General features: G+C 43.2%; 1 protein-coding gene across 1 annotated transcript in view; it reads right to left on the minus strand.

Annotated features, from left to right (window-relative positions):
• Positions 1 to 346: 346 nt before the first annotated feature.
• The window catches only part of SLC12A8 (solute carrier family 12 member 8), a 51585-nt gene continuing 35029 nt past the window's right edge, over positions 347 to 16902 (minus strand). Inside the window, exons 7-13 of the mRNA XM_054381171.1 lie at positions 15630 to 15717; positions 12251 to 12397; positions 8656 to 9331; positions 7686 to 7783; positions 5377 to 5494; positions 3126 to 3186; positions 347 to 512 (exon numbers count right to left, since the gene is read on the minus strand). Of these exons, the coding sequence (XP_054237146.1) occupies positions 347 to 512; positions 3126 to 3186; positions 5377 to 5494; positions 7686 to 7783; positions 8656 to 9331; positions 12251 to 12397; positions 15630 to 15717 (1354 nt within the window). The remainder of the gene's footprint in view (positions 513 to 3125; positions 3187 to 5376; positions 5495 to 7685; positions 7784 to 8655; positions 9332 to 12250; positions 12398 to 15629; positions 15718 to 16902) is intronic.

Genomic DNA, 16902 nt, shown 5'->3' on the forward strand with positions numbered 1-16902 from the left:
TCCCCAGTCACCCAGGGGACATTTGCAGTGGGGTGTTGTAAGCTTTTATAGCAGTGATGATCTTTAGAGTTCAATAATGCTCGTAATTGAATTCTTTAAAAGGATTATATTGTCCTCAGTAACTCATCACTTCCCCAGACTGGCCCTTTCATTTGCATTTTTCCCTCATTTTGGATAAGATTTTAAACCCAGCAATGTTCTAGTTTGCATAAACAAACAAGCCTTGAATATATAAATACCCATTCATGTCCTTTTCCTATATATTCAAGTATTTCACAAGGCACCGTGGCAGCCATTAGCATTTCTAAATGCCTTTTGAAGAAATGGCTTGGTTTTTCCTGTTCCCTCACTGGAATTGTTTCCCAAATTCCTCTCTGCTGATGAGTGAGGACTGGTGATAGCGGTCTCGTGAGGCAAAGTCTGCGTTCTCCTCGGTGAGCTGAGTGGTCTCCATGCCAACTGTTGCAATGGATGGTGTCACCACGATCTGCTCCTTGGGAGATGGCCTTCTCCTGCAAACAGAGCAGCAGAGACACTTGCATCACCCTTTTGTTTGCCATCCATTAGCAGCCGTGCTCTTGGATGCGCAAACAAGGCAGAGCGCCTTGAGAAGAGGCTAAATCAGAGCACTTGGAGAAGAGGCTAAATCCTTCTCAGCACCCTTGGGAGGCACACAGCTAATCTGAGAACATTTTTCTTAGAAGGAGCACAAAAAATGCACTCTTTCCCCCCTGCAAGTATGGGGAAAATACACATTTTCTTAATAAACCAGTTTCCTTTTTGAATATTGGCTATGGCAAACATTTTCCACATGAGAAGAAGCAGCATGAACCATTTCTAATGAAAAATAACCTTCTTATACTTTCCTAAGCTCTAGTGTACAATTAGTTTTTGTAACTCTTTTAAATGAAAGAGAAGATTTTCCTCTTTGTCCCAGAGGCTGATTTTAAGAAGACCTTATTGCACATCTCCAAATCAAAACCATAAGAGCTTGTAGCACTGGCTCAGACTTCTGCTGAGCTCCTAAGAGCCTTAGAGGTGTCAAGGTTCCTTGGTTGTCTCCAACTCTCTTGCAGTCTGAGAGGATTTCTTCTTTACCTCAAATTCATTAAAATACCTTGCCTGGATTTCAAAAAAAAAGAGAGCTTAGCAAAACCCTGTAAATTACTTCAATGCAGGTTCTTGCAGCATAGCGAGATAACTTGAGTAGAGCCAAAACAGTCTTTGTGCCAGCAGAGCAGAAGCCCTGGCACTGGAAGTTTGGTTGGCTGACTCAGGATTGCACTCTTGGAGGAGAGAGAAGTGAGATTCGTTTCTGCCTTGGGCACTCACCAGTCTCCACTCAGCCTTCCTCAGCAGGGTCTTCCCCCATCAACTGCACTGATGGAAGCACTGTGCTGGTCTGTTAACCCAGTGAATAAAATCTCCCTGAGACAACCCCACCTCTACCCACAAGAAGCAAGGATGCCTCTCCAGAAGGGATAATTTCTCCTTTCCACACATGGTAACTCTCCATCAAGCCTCACATCTCAACCAGCCTCCTGTGAGGAACCTCTGACAACAGGCAGCAGATAGGGCTGAGACATACTGAGGGACAAACTGCAAGGAAAACCCTGCTCTATCATCATAGCTGCACCAAGCCAAAATGACCTGCCATGAATCCATCCAGACCCTGAGGTGGAATCAGACAGACAAGTGCCCAGGATATGAAGCAATGGGGCCTGTCTCACTGTGCAGTACTTCAGCACAGCTCCATGTGCCTGCCCTGTTCCCATCCTCCCCTCCTCACCCTTGGCTTGGGCTCATGTCACCAGTGCAGCAAACGTTGTGAAGAGGGGAAGGCAACAACCCCTGACTCTAAATGAGATATGCAGAAAACGCAGTGCTCATCCTCAGCACCTCCTCACTCCCCCTTTTCTAGGTAGTCTGTCTAACCCAGACTCTCATCCCTGAATACTTGGGTAAGTGTGCCCCTTTGCACAACTGCTGTGAAAGGCAACAGTAGCTGTGTGAGCAAAGCTATTCATGGCAAGAGGTGTGCTGGACAGGTGGCTCATCAGAGACCCAGTCCCCTACTTGGAGATTTCCACTGGTCTAATAGAGAGAGGGGTGGGTGTGATCTGGGAGAGCCTACTTGTCTGCTCTTTGCCATGCCACAGACCTGCCATAGGGACCCTAAGAGAAGTCTCATCACTCTCAGCTTCTCTTCCAAGCTACCTTTGCTACCAAAGACATGTGGCCATGCTACAGGGACTGCTACAGGCAAAGGCAGGCGCTGGCAAGACAATCGGGGCAAGTGCCAATATACTTAAATGCGTGGACTTTCATTTATTTTAAAGGAGTCACCAAATTTGCACATATCATGCATGACACCTCATGTTGGGCAATCCTTACTTTTGTGGTTCACCCACTGCAACAAAAAAGCAGCCCAACAGATTGAGAACCTCAAAACCACACTACACTGGTCACTACTCTCTGTGGGAAACCCAAAAGTCATGGAATTAATAATTAATAGGATCAAAACAGATTAACAAAACCAGTTAATAACTAATCAAATTAAATCCTTATGGTCTTCTGGGAAGGAAAACCCCAAGACAATGCTACTACAGTACCATGCAAGCTCAATACTGAATGGTTCCTTCACTGTAGACCTTGTTTATTGTATTTGCCCTGTAGCTATTGCAGCTTCCTTCCCAAATTTCTTCTCTGAAACAAAGCACAACTGACACCCATGCCTGTTCCACCACTACCACGGTAATTTGCTTTCAATGGATGCCAGATGGAAGAATTGGAGGCTCCTGTTCCTTATTTCCTATCACATTTTCCAGTTTGCCACCAAGGTTAAGCACAAACTTTTGGGATAAGATAAATATGAAGGCACCAAGATCAAGTTATCAGCTGATGTGTCCATGCACAAGGCTCCTGCTCCCACCCTTATGTGGCCAGTCATATGTCAGGCAAACGGAAACAAACAGATATTTTCACCATTAAGCAAGAATAACTTTGAGCACGCAAGAAGGGCCAGATAGACTGCAAGTCAATTCTTCCACACCTCTCTGTGCACATTAGTGGGCCATGGGAACAAGGAGCACTGTCTTGGTCACTGCCAAGTGACTGGTACCAACCTGCATGAGGTGATCAAAAGCGACTTAATCCAGCCAAAGAAACTGAAATTTGCTGCTGCTCCTACAGAAAAAAGGCATGAGAAGTCAGAATGCTGCTAATTCTCTCATAATAGCATTATGCCATTGAATTTCTGCATAAATCTCAAAGCAATGTGCTTGTTATTAGCTTGCAGTGCACAAGGATTTTGCAGTGGTGAGAACACTTCTGCAGCCTCTCCACACACTGCAGCTTTTAGACAACTGTCAAGAAACTTAACCCAAATTTCCCATGCAGAACAACTGTCCTTTACCAGTCTGACAGCTGGTGAAAACCCCAGTAGTGCCATGAGCAAAGCACAGTCACCCACTGTTCTCCTCCCTGGACTTCAAAGATCATTCCCACCACAGGGATGGGGAGACAGGAGGAGCCATTCAGCCAACCACAGACAGGGTGGTTGTGGTCTCATCATTCGTTCCCTCTTGTCTTACCCCACGATGAGCTGGTTTAGCTTATTACACCAAGAATATTTTTTCTGATTTCTCTGTAGTTAGTTCCTGCACTGGCTCACTGCAGGGACAGGGAACTGCTGGAGATGGCAGCAAAAGCAGCAGGAGAAGTTTGTGGTGAGGGATTGGGAGAAGAACAGAAGCCTAGAAATGCCTGCTGGATTTGGCTCAGGTTGTTGTGGAGGAAGAAATAAAAGAAGGCATGTGTCAAAATCCCAGAGAATTTCCACAACCAAGGTCTTCAGCTAGTGCTTAATACAGAGCATTTCTCAAGCTGATGTCTTCCAACTTCCTTCTGTCCTTGGGAGAACAAACTCACAGATCATTGGATGCCATGTGACCACAAATTAATGTTCACTCACAGCTGAAAAAACTTCAGGCTGAACTTTGAAGTGTTCATTTCTAACTTCTTTGCTGTCCATTGTTCTACTGTATGCATGAGAATGCATGCACAAAAGGAACCAAATAAAAAAATGTCTAATCATGCTGCTGTTTCTCAGATCAACTTCCAAAATGCTCTACACACTGGCAAAGAAATTGTTTTAAAAGTCTTTTTTGGTAAATATTTCAAAAGCAGTTATCAGAGATATAATGTAGTAAATATACAAAGACAAAAGTCCAAAGCCTGAAAACATTATTTGTGTTTTGTTTAATATATGGGGGCTGTAAGACATTTGTTAAAACTTAGCTATATTCAAATAGACATAAATTAGCAGTTACTATCCACAACCTCAGCTCTTCCCTACTATCCCATATAGATATGTAGAAAAGAAGGCATTCAAGAGTAGAAATAGAATCGTTGAGCAATGTTTTGATGGCTACTGAGTAACCACTATTTTTTTGTTTCTCACTGTCTGAGTTTCTGAAACCTAGTACCTACTTACCTACTGCCTAACAAAATAAACTCCAGCAGCTATTTCTGCATTGGCTAAAAGGGGGCATGAACTCAGCCTCTTTTCCAGTCTTGAACAAAAAGTGGCACATCCACACGTGCAGGTCCTCATACATATGTGTACCTAGGCATGGATGCATGCACCCACATAAATGTTTATCCATAAGTACCTGAGCGTGGGCACTCTATATGCCTGTCACCCTCCCCCTTCAGAGAGAGAGAGCAATGCAAACCCCTCCAAGCAGCCATGCCAAGGAGCTGCAGGTTCTGGTGAGCTGCTTTCTGAATGTGCTTCACTGCTTAATTTTGAACTCGTTAAGTCGATCACATGTGCAGACCTTTCTAATGCCCTCTGCCTGAAAGTTATTTTCCCAGATTGCACTCAAAACACATTCAACCTGTTTAGTTCTGGAATCAAAAGGCTCTCTTGTTCCACAGTCATGGATGTTGAGATTTCATGAGACACTTGTCATAATTCCCTTTTTCCTTAAGGTTTTCTCAGGTAAGTTTAAATTGATTAAATAAGTTAATTAAAATGTATTTATAACATATCTTTCTCGTTACTGTGAAACATTTACAATCTGCCATCCCTGTTAAGTCTTAGTATTAATATCTGAGTTTACCATTTAAAGTACAATATAATGAAGGTATAAGTACAATGTTCAGCCTATCAAACTGATGCTAGTTAAAGTGAGAATCCAATATAAAATGAGTCAGAGAGAAAATGCATTCAATTAACAATAAACCAATACTTCATTATTCACTGTGTCACCTGCATATTAAACACAAGAGTTTCAATCCCTAATTAAGTTCAATTAAAGCTTAATTAATTTTTACACAGATTTAATAGTAGAGGAAAAAAAGAATACTCACCAAGGGGGAGTCCTGGGCTCACTTGGCCAATGTAGAAATATAGAATCACTGCTGCACCCAGGAGGACAAGGGTGTAGATCCACTGAATGACAAACATTATGATAAGGGACATGATGGCCTGTTGGAAGGACACAGTTTGGGGTTATCCCAGAATCCATAAGATAACACAGCAATGACAATGTCCTTTTTCTGCAAAGCCCAGCAGCTTAGTTGGCCTCCTGCTCTGGCCCTGTGTGAGAGCTGACAGCTCGCCTTCAGACACAGACTGACACCACGTCAGTAGTTCGTTCCTCAAACTGGCGAAATGACCATGTGTTGAAACTCTGACAGAAGCTGTCAGTAACTGAGGCAATGCTGGGGCTTCCAAGTTGTTATGAGAGCACCAGTAGGTACTCATATTTTTTGCCAGAAATGCTGAGTTTTGCATAAATGCAGAACTAGTGCTTTGTTAGCACCTCTCCGTCTCTGTCTTTCTCAGGGTCTTCCTGTGAGCAGTATGTAACAGATATGCACAGTCAGGAGCCAGCATGCAGCCACTCAGAATTATCCTCATGTGCATTTCCTTTTAGGTGTCTCCCTCTGAGTGATGGGGACATGACAAAGGCTCTCCTTGCACAAGACCTGCTGCCCATGGGATGAATAATGCCAGCTGCAGCCATATGGGTGGATGGGTGGATGCTCCTGGGCATCAATGGCTGAGGCTGATGGTGCAGCAGGACCCCTGAGAAACCACATCATGTCCTGCTTGCAAAGCACTCCACGGTGTGGCTTTTGGCCACACGTTGAGCATTTCCACCCAGTGTTATCTGAAAGGATTTGGATATAGTGTGGATGAAGTTTCTCAGTAATGAGGTTCCCATGTTTTAGGAAGCTTTGTTTGGTCCCACTCTTAAACAGAGGGAGAGCAGAGGTTTACAGTGGCATCTTCAGCAGCATGGAAGTAGCTTTCTGTGAGCTACTCTATGTCCAAGAGGTAGGGTGGACCTCGGGTCTCTGGTTGGGCTGCTCCAAGAGGAGTATCCAGAGGCTTATCAACTTAGGAGGTAGATTTGGCTCAAGGGGCATACAAACAGGGGCAAGAATAACATCTTCATTGGTGAGATTAAGAGCAGCAAAGGGCTAAATGAGTCCAGACTGACATGATTGGTGAAGCTCAAAGAGAGGGCAGAGGGGAATGGAACCAGGACGAATAAATGCATCTGATTTTTGCCTCTGTGATTTCATTTTACATCATTCATGGCTTCTCAACCCTGCTGCAACCTTCTCCAAAGTCTGATTATTGACAGGAAACCAAATCTGTTTTAATGAAGATGTCAGTCATCTCCACAAGCAAATTCCCCCCCGAAGGCAGAGAGCTGACCACTCCACAATGACAGGCCCTTGAGAGCCACATTAGTTACCGAGCCCAGAGACAGCATCCACCGCACCCCCCTGAGGATGCCACTGCTAGAAAGAAACTCCACATCCATCCCACCCCTGGTGCTGCAGTCCCATGGGACCCCTCGCCAGGAGCTGGCTGCTGGCAGCAGTAGTGAATTTGAAAAGTAGGTATCAAACTCCATCTGAGGACTAAATTAAAAGGGTTTGGTGCATTGTTCGAGTGGGTTTGTTACAATTTACACATAGCTATGAATCCATGCAGCAAAGCCATATGGTTCATTCATTATGCATATCTGACCCTTTTCCTGTCATCTGCCCAATAATCCATCTTCCCAAGATGAATTTAAATGTCTTAAACTCCTCAGCAGCCTGAGACAGAAGCTATTTTAAAGTTATTTATTCTTTAAAGTAACGTGCTGGAGGAATGCTCTACTTTCCTCCTTCGATGGATAGAATTTCACAGCCAGGCTGCTGGAATCAGGAGGTCAGCACTAATGAAACACCACCCTAAACGTGCAGAAACTGGCTCATAAATAAAAGCCACACAGCTTTGGAGCTGACATCTCACTCGATCCCACAGTAAGAAAAAGCAAGCTGGCACACAGTGAAAAGAGGGTTGCTGTTTTTTTTCCCAGCCAGTCGTGCATCTCTAAAGCCCTAAGATGCCAGACTTGGAATTTCTATTGTTTTGGGTTGAGTTGGGATTTATTACTCTTTTTCTTTTCTTTTAATTAATATGTCATCTGGCTTTCCCTGAATTTGAACTGTTGGGTGCATAGTACCTTAATTCAGGTGGAATATTAGGCGGGGGGGGGGGGGGGGAAGGCATTTTAAAGTACTGGAGTGCACTTATACTGCAGTAAGTGAGGAATTTCTTTATGTGCTTTATAGATACAAAGCAATGCTCAAAATAAAAGAAAATTACTTACACCAGCAAAGGAAACCCAGTGATTGCATAATTTGGAGTAGAAGGATTCTGGTATTTGCTGAATTCCCAGCTCTGGATTTTGTTGCCTCATAGAAGATTCTACAGGGGGAGGAAAAAAAAAAAAAGGTAATCAAAAAAAGAGACAAGACATTAGCAAGGAGCTATAATGTGAGGTTTTTTCTCTTAGTTTACATTATGAGACTCCAGAAAACCAAAGCAGAAACTCTAGCTGACAGCTGGGTATGGCAGAGTTGTAGCAAAACCTCTAAAATGAAAATAGAAATGAAGTGCAAGTTAAGAAAAAAAAAAAGTTGCCAACTCTGGTACTGCATCCATTTGAAGGCTACATCTGCCTACTTCTGCCTCAGTTTCCCTATCTGTGAAAGAAGAGAAATAAAGCTTTTCTCCATTGGAAGGGTTTATGAAGTTTAAGTGACTAACACTGACAAAACACTACAGCACTGAGATGACAAACTCCAAGCAACCACACCGTATGAAATACCACATCACCAACAAAACAAATCCAGACTCTTAGCTGTGGATGTTAAATTCCAGGCTCCACACACAGCATTTTGACAGCCTGAGTTTTAGATTTGCACTGCTCCATCCCTCTTAACCCGCATCAGGATGAAGTAAACCCCAAGATAACACTCAAAACCTTTTTAATGCACAGCATTAGGCACGCATGTGTAGAATAATGAGTATATAGTAAACAACCTGATGCTAAATATAGCCCTGTCTGCTTTCCTGTGATTAATCTTCCATAGGAAATTGCACTGGAACTTCTGCTGTGATGCACAGTGATGAACTCTACCCTCACCTGGAATACATGATATTATTGGTATGAATCACTGAATGACAGCTCCCTATAAAGCTGGTTTCATGCCTGCCTTAAAGAAAGCACTGGGAAGACCAAGGTCATAAACCATTCCCCCAGGAGCATGGAGATGTCCATCTCCTACAGCCCTTACCTTCTGCCCTCTGGCCAGAGAACCCCTGCACCTCTCTGTAGAGCTGATCCCCCAGATCCAGCAGCCCAGGTGTCCCCTGGGCATCTGCAGCAGGTGATGAGCATGGACCCGCATCCCGCCAATGGCCCTGCTCGGCCAGGTCCTGTCTGCATTCACTGTAGGGCTCCACAGCCTCATCCCAGCCATGCTGAGATGGGGAAGCATCAGGTCGGAGATCCAGGAGGAAGCTGTCTTGCAATGTCTGCTTGGCTGGCTTCTTTGCCTTCTTTTGTTTGACTTTTTGAGTTAAATTCTCAGCTCCTCCTTTTTTCCAAGTACCTGGCTCACTACGGAAGGGTTTAAAAAGCTGGTCCATGTCTCTTGTGAATTCCAGCAAGGTGCCATTTGACCTGCTTTGAATTACTCCATCTGCTGCATGGCTGGAAGACTTGTTGACAATTAGAGGCTGGGAAGAGTGAGCAGGTCTAGTATTTTTCATCTGGGTGTCATCAGGTTTCTGGTGAATGTTGTAGCTCAAGGAGACTGAGAAATAGGAATAGTCTACAGCAATATATGTCAACATGAAGTTGATGGTGACTATGGGAGCAAGAATGTTCACTTGTCCAATGAAGACAAAAGCCATGGTGATGAGACTTGTTAAGCAAATTGCTGCCACTGGAGTCTTGTTGGGTCCTTTCTAATTCATAAATAAAACAAACTTGAATTAAAATTAATAACCACAAGCCTTGCCATGAGGATTCCTGGCTTGTTCAGCTGCCATGGACAGTTACCTGGGTGGTCTGCAGTACTCCCTTGAGTCATGAAACACATGCATGTGCAAGTAGAGGCTCATCAGCTTAATAATTAAAGAACAGACTGGAAGGGAAAAGCTGCTGAGCTTCCATCTCACCTCTGAGCCCTACTCAAGCTTTGTCTTTGGAAAATTCATCCATTCTCACTCTGTATCTCCATGTTGAAACAATGTCATTAAAGCAGCAATAAACCTTCAGAGAGATCTGTGAGGCTTATGGGAAGTCTTGCAAAAAAACATGATAATTGGAGTTAACTCTTCATCTCTAATTTCCCTACAGGACTCCACATCACTGCCTACCCAAAAGGCTCCTGCATGCCACTGCTGGAAAGGCTTATACTGCACAGAGCAGGGTCACCTTCACATCAGCTGGTGGCTCTGCCCTGGCCACAAGGCTGAGCTAAACCCATGGTCTGCTGAGCCTCTGCTCTTGGGGTTTCCCACCCAAATCACATCTGCCCAGTGGCAGGAGGAAAGCAGTAGAGAGGTTAGGTGTTCAAGGATGCTGGAGGGTGGGAGTCAGCTTCCAGCAATGCTGGGAATTTGTTGGGAAAACAGGCAGCCAAGAGAAACACCACCTGCTCTCCTCTTTTGGGGTGGGGTGAAGGAAAGGAGAAAAAGAGAGACAAAGCAAAGGGCATCAGGGGTGGAAGGACTTGAGTCATCAGGTCATGAAGTTTAATCCCAAACCTAATGAGCCCCTCCCTGGACCAGGCACTGTCCTGCCATTTGAGTACCCAAGGAGCCTGTGCAGGCTGCATATAGACCTTGTTGGGAAAAAAAAATCTGACAAAATACCTTACAAAATATGTTAGGTTTTCACTTACTGCATGCGCTGCTTTAATAAACACACAGCTCAAATGGAAACTATTTCTATTTCCTCCACTCTTATTTATTAATAGAAGAGAGGGCCCGTTCTGGACCTTAAGCCTATTCACAATGAAACAGAAATACATCTTGGGGACAAAGGAACAACTCAGAAAGCATCTTTGGTATTAGGTTCTCTGAAAGCATCTTTGGTATCAGAAAGATGTACTGAGATGGGGAACAGATGGGACAATCTCAGAACGCCTCTGGCTCAGTTTTAACTCTATAGAAACACTCACGTCCTTCCCATCAGCTGGGGTTATGGTGACTGTATCACTTTCTTCAACCATGGAAAAGAAGAACTTGATCTTGAACAGATTGGTAAGGGCAAACTAAATTTATTAGCTACACAATTTTCAAGGTGACAGAGAGAAGGAAGGGTAAAAAGTGATCTGCATTTGAGTTCTCTTTCTGAGCCCTTCCCATAATGGCACTCTGCCCAGACAGAGTTCAGAGCAGAAAATGTGACAGAAAGAAAATTATCAAAGAAGAGAGACAATCAACTTTGCAGTTAACTTTGCTAAATCTCTGAGAATTTCACAAGGGTTGTCAAATGTTGAACGGCCTGTTCTGGGATCATTCTGACAGCTGCCTTCATGAGCTGGAAGTTTTTGCTGTCATTATTGTTCCTGCTTTCCCTATAATTATTTCTATTTATTATTATTGTTATGATTTTCATTTTAGGAAATTACTTTGAGAAACCTAACACAGAGGACAAAAATTATTACACTTATGAAATATTTACATATTTTTAACATTCATAAATATCAATATTGTAAAATATTTTTCTGTATTTTACAAGCTGCTCTGAGGGAGCAAGATACCATAAGGTTTTCCAGCCACTCAGTACAGACAGTTAGGCACTGCATGTTATTGAGAGTGATAGAATTCTTTTCTCCTTGTTTAGGAGAAGGGGGAAACCATCAAAAATAGCTTGCTCTGGATATATAGCTCAAGACTACAGAGCCCTTAATGACTGGTACTTTGAGCAGCAGTCAGTAGAATGCCTTGTGCAAAGAGGTGGATAATTTGTAAGGACAGGGGAAAAAGTCTATTAACACCCAAAGTAATACTTTGTTTCAAAGCATATCTAAAGCTTGGCAGCCCTCTAACTTTCAAATCTATTCTTTGCTTTTATATTATAGAGTCCATAAGGCACCTTATCTTACAAAGAAGTGTCCTCTTCTCCAGTGCACACAGACCGGATCCACAGCAGGATGACTACTCACGTACTCAGCTAGGAGGCTACCAAACAGGATAGGAACAGCTCAAAGAAAATGTGCAAGAAAGAAGAAGAAGAGGAAGGAAACAAGGGGAAAAAAAAAATAAAAAGGCAGTTACCATCCATTTCACCAAGTGTTTGGACAAAAGGCCTCTGCCCTGGACAGGAGAGCAAAGAAGAGCTAGGTACCTCCCTTGAACATGGTTAGGATCAGCATCAGTGCAGATAAGGCATTTGTCAAAAAAAAAAAAAAAAAAAACCAAACACAAGCAAAGTTATACCATAAGTGGTTGTTTTGCCAGGGACATCTTGAAGAAGCAGGTCTGAGGAAGGGGACTGATGCCAGCCCAAAGAGGGCTGTCTATATGCAGGTGCAGGACAGACAGCCCCAGAGCCGCAGCACGGAGATGAGGAAGCAAGATGCCAGGGCAAGGCAGGGCTTCTCCTGCTCTGTGTCAGGCCCTGTGGAAGGGCTGATGGCAAAGGCAGCACAGCAGAGGGGACAGGCAGGGAAAGGACCAAAGGCAGCTGGGCTCTTTTTTTTTAATAAAACTACCCATTTCCTGGCTTTTCTCCCAGATCCCAAGCCTTCCTGTTCTTGCATTTTATACATCCCCTTTCTCACCCTACAGACACATCGAAATCCTGGCTTCTTAGATCACCAATTTTCCTTCAGGTGAAGGTTTGACAGCAATCCCAGAGAAAGGATGACTAACCCCACGTCCAAGGAAGGCAAGCACAGGGATCACGTTCTCCTGGGCGATGCACTGCAGGATCCTGGGTGCTCCATACAACCCTCCCATGCAGGAGGCCAAGGATGAGATGTACAGTCCTAGCAAAAACAAGAAACCCACCAAGGACACCTGGGGGAGATTAAGAAAATGCAAACTCGATTATATTGCTATTTAAAGACCCCCTGAACAGGCTTAAATATATGTTTGTGGTGCTTGGGGATATGGTTTAGGGCTGGACTTTCTAGAGTAGGGTTATCAGTTGGACTGGTGATCCCGAGGGTCTTTTCCAACCTGAATGTTTCTGTGATTCTGTGTTTTAAAAGATAACATATATTCTCTAACAGAGAGAGTCCTGGGAAAGCAGCAATTTAACTGGTCTGTGGCATCAAGTGCAAACAATTAATACAGGAAAATTATCCCATAAAAGTAATTTAATACTGAACATCCTGTACTGACCAGAACCATTTGACAAGCTCATATCCAAGAAATTCTTTGTCACTTGGAGCAGTTGCCACAAAGCAGCAGCTACTAGATTCCCCTTAAGTAACTGGAAATGAGTTTATTTCAGGAGAGATCACTTATATACAGAGCACATCATACAGGAAAAGCTGCCCAAGCTTCCAACCATCCAAAACAGGAAGGCAAACCCCTGCGTCCCAGAGGGGAAAACCAATCCTTAAAGAAAACCCTCAGTAAATCCAAATCAAAATTACCACTTCAACAAATGGCATCTCAAAAAAGACGCTCTGAAGGATATAATACAACGACCTTATTTTCCTGTCTTCAATGAGAAAAGAATTTCCCTTTGGCCAACATGAAACTTCTTTTAAAAAATAAAATCTTTAAAGCCACAGTGCTAACAAGGCTGGCTTTATTCCTGGTTGCCAGTGAGCAGCCTTTCAAACAGGGAGAGCATCTCTTGCTGAGGAGGGTAGGTCACAGTCTATCACACAGAAGCAAGGACTGGAGTCCTTCTGCACAGGTCCCCACCATCAAGAGCTGCAAGCACAAGAAACACATCTAAAAAAACTCCACCCAAATACACAGAACCCCACAATGTGAACACTGTGCAAAAGGAGTGCTCCTGCTACCATGGTGTCAGAATGTGGGCAGATACAGCCAGGAAGGCTAAGGTCTGGGGTCTCCTGAGTCATCTTCCAGTCCTGCAAGACCACACTAACCTGGCAGCCAGCCACAGAGAAAGGCAAAGCATGGTGGGTGGCATCAGCACAAAGGTCAGGCAGGAAAAAAATCCCCAAATTTGGGTGCAGACCCATCATGCCCATACTCCACTGATGTGAGCTGCTGGAGATGCAGATGGACATCCATGTTAGAGGATGTCACTGAACGCAGGACCTCTGCATCCCACGTACCCTTTGCTCCTACTGCTCCTCTCATGGAAAATAAGGTCTAAATGAACGTGGGTCCTCCTGGCTACTGCCCTCATGGAAGTCAGGTGGCACATGTTTTATTAGAAGGAATTACAAAAATTTACATGTCTGGCATGTCAGGCTACATATGCCTTTTCCTCATCTATGAAAGCCATACACAGACAAAAGGAAATTGGGTAAAAAGCCACAAAATTTTTGCTATCTGGGGAAGGCATGCAAAATTAATATCATGGCCCAGAACCATACAAATCTTCTACCACTTGCTTTCCCCATGAAAATCTGCTTGGCCTTGTGAATTTTATCTTGTGGGACAGAAGAAACTTGAGGCAAAGATGAGCAGATATCAGCTTCATTTGACCGATCCCTGATGAAGAGTCTTTCCTTCCATCTCCTCTAATCCTGCCCTGATCTGAGAAATGCTTGGAAGAAACAATCACTTGTGCCAGACATCATATATTATTTTAGCTGTCAAAAATGCTTGCATTTAAATGTACTACTTGACATTCAAATCAGGGTTAGAAGGCAACAGTCCTTTTCACTGAGGCTGATGAAAGGTTTTGCTGCGAGTTTTGAGTACAAAGAGCATGAATACTTTCTAAGAAATTGGCACCTTGAGCTCATTAGGAGTGAAATCACTGAATCTCATTTTTATGTTTAAAAAGCCAAACAAATATTGTAAGGAAGAAAAGCAGCCAAGCACTTGCTCACCTGCGAGTGACAGAAAGGGAGAGTTTGGACTTGTAATGATCTTTCCCTCTTCCCTTTCTCCAAACATAGTCATTAACATTCAAAGCAGCTTGCAATAACTCAGAGAAGCAACATGAATTTGGGATTGCACCACTATTTTGATTCCATACTAGGGAAAAGAAAAGCAAATTTGCTTTTTGAGGGGCTTGTTTGTTCATATTCAAAATTATTAAATGTCTTCACATTCTTTAATGGGAAATTTTTCATTTCACTACTCCCCCTACAAGGTTTCTGAAGGTAGAATACAGCTTTAATGATCTCTTTCTCTTCAGCTGCTTCATTTGAAGTTGATTCTTTTAGTTCTTGTACTTTTTGCCCACTAAGACATTGACAAACAAAGATGCTGCCTTAAAGAAGAGAGGCTTATTCCTTTTCCCTGTGAAACAGAGATGACTTTTTATACTTTAACAGAAAGTGGCAGGAGCTCCATCAATAATTTGGAGTTTATTTTGTTGGCTAGAGGAAGTACAGAGCTACAAATACTTAGAAAGAAGCCAAAGCCAGGGTTTCAATTCAGTATTTTAGACCAAAACCATGTTACAAATCAAACAAATGGCAAACACCTCCAGTTGAAATGAATCACAAGAAATAGTGTCAAATATGGCGAATCCACAATTTTGGATAATGCTGAATAACAGAAAATTAGCCCTATCACATCCCATTTAAAATGAGATGACACCGCACACCAAAATCTTTTGCTCTTTTTTTAAAGGCCTGTAGTGATAAGGTTCACTGTCTGTAACACTACAAACCTCCCTCATATACCTAACGCCCTTGTGGAATGTCTCAAGTTCAATAATCCTATTGCTTGCCCTGCAATTACAGCCTGCTAGATATGGAAATGTAAGCTTCCCTTGACTTAGTAAAGATAAGCAGTGGGGTTCTTTAGAGATTTCAATTTGGTCTAAGCTTTCACCAATGAGAAAGGATACACTGAATAAAATACAGCATTTATCATTAGACCACATTAGCATATTTGAGCTCTTAAAGCTATTGCTGGGTGATTATGTCAAGACTTAGCATTACTGGATGTGCTGGTGAATGCAAAGCTACTCAAATCAATTGTACACTGGGATTTGCAGCGGAGAAATCCCCCTGAATTTTAATGAAGGATGGGTTCCCAAATTCCTTAGGCTTTTGGAAAATTCAAGCATTCAGTGAGGCAGATGGCAACCCAAAAGCACCGTGATACAAAGCCACGCTGGGTCATTCCAGCAAGTTACCTTCTCTGCTATCATGAAGTCATAGCGGAGTGACTGACGGGTACAAATGGCTCCCAGCAAAAAAACAAAGACCATGTACAGAAACCACCTGCAAACAATAAAAATCAACTATTTTTTTTCCAGCAAGAGAAGACCATTGAGAATTCTGCCTATTAGCAGAGCCAGGAGAAGGTCAAGTATCTGCAAGCTGGGCCCTCAATCATTCTGCATGGGCTGCTCCTGCAGGGCTCACCTCATTATCCTCTACAACGTACCAGGGACAGCTGCAGCATGACCATATGGTACCCCTGAAATAAAGCTACCTGTGCTGCTGTTGTATGCAACTAGGAATAACCTAGTCCTGGGGATGGACTTTTTAGCAGGGTCTGTTGCAGTAAGATCAAAGGTAGTGATTTTAAACTTGGAGGGTAGATTCAGACTAGATAGAAGGAAAAAATTGTTTACAGTGAGGGTGATGAGGCAGTGGAAGAGATTGCCTGGAAAGGTGGTAGATGTCTCACCCCTGGAAACATTCAAGGTTAGTCTGGATGGGGCTCTGAGCACCCTAATGTAGCTGAAGATGTCCCTGCTTACTGCAGAGAGTCGGGCTACATGACCTTTAGAGGTCCCTTCCAATCTAAACCATTCTATGATTCTGCAGGTAACACAGGTCCCCTCATCTGGCAGTAATATTAAACACTGCAGCCAACCTGCTCTACAGCCTCAACCACAATCCTCCTTTGGTATGTCTGGCATTTCCATTATTCAGGTGGAGGGATAAGCTAGTCTGCCTGCTAAGCCCAGACAAATGTGAATGACCACAGTTCATCCACCTGTGATACTGTGTCTTGTGGAATCCCCTCATTTAAAACAAGCACCAATTTCAGCAGGAATCCCTCTGAATGCTGAAGATACTTCTTTTTGCTCTGAACCTTGGTATGCAATTAAAAGCCACATTTTCAAAAGCAATTCAGGTGGCAATGAAAGCAGGCAGGAGAACCTCCTGAGTAGTTTTGGGGTTTGTTTTTTTTTTTTAGTGTAACACTGTTTTACCCCTAAGAAGTATCATTTCATGAGAGAGAACACTGCTTAGGGATGCAGGGCTACTGTGTTCCCCTGGCCTTGGAGGTGGTTAGGTCATCTCATCTGTCTTAGCCCCATGTTCCAAATAATTACCATCTTTATATATATATATATACACACACACACACATTTTCTACTTTTTTATATGTTTTCTATTTCTAGATAGAAAAAGAGAGCATTTTGAAATCAACAGCAGTAAGTGACAAAATCA

Source organism: Indicator indicator, chromosome 5, assembly GCF_027791375.1.
Source record: "Indicator indicator isolate 239-I01 chromosome 5, UM_Iind_1.1, whole genome shotgun sequence".
NCBI classification, from domain to species: Eukaryota; Metazoa; Chordata; class Aves; order Piciformes; family Indicatoridae; genus Indicator; species Indicator indicator.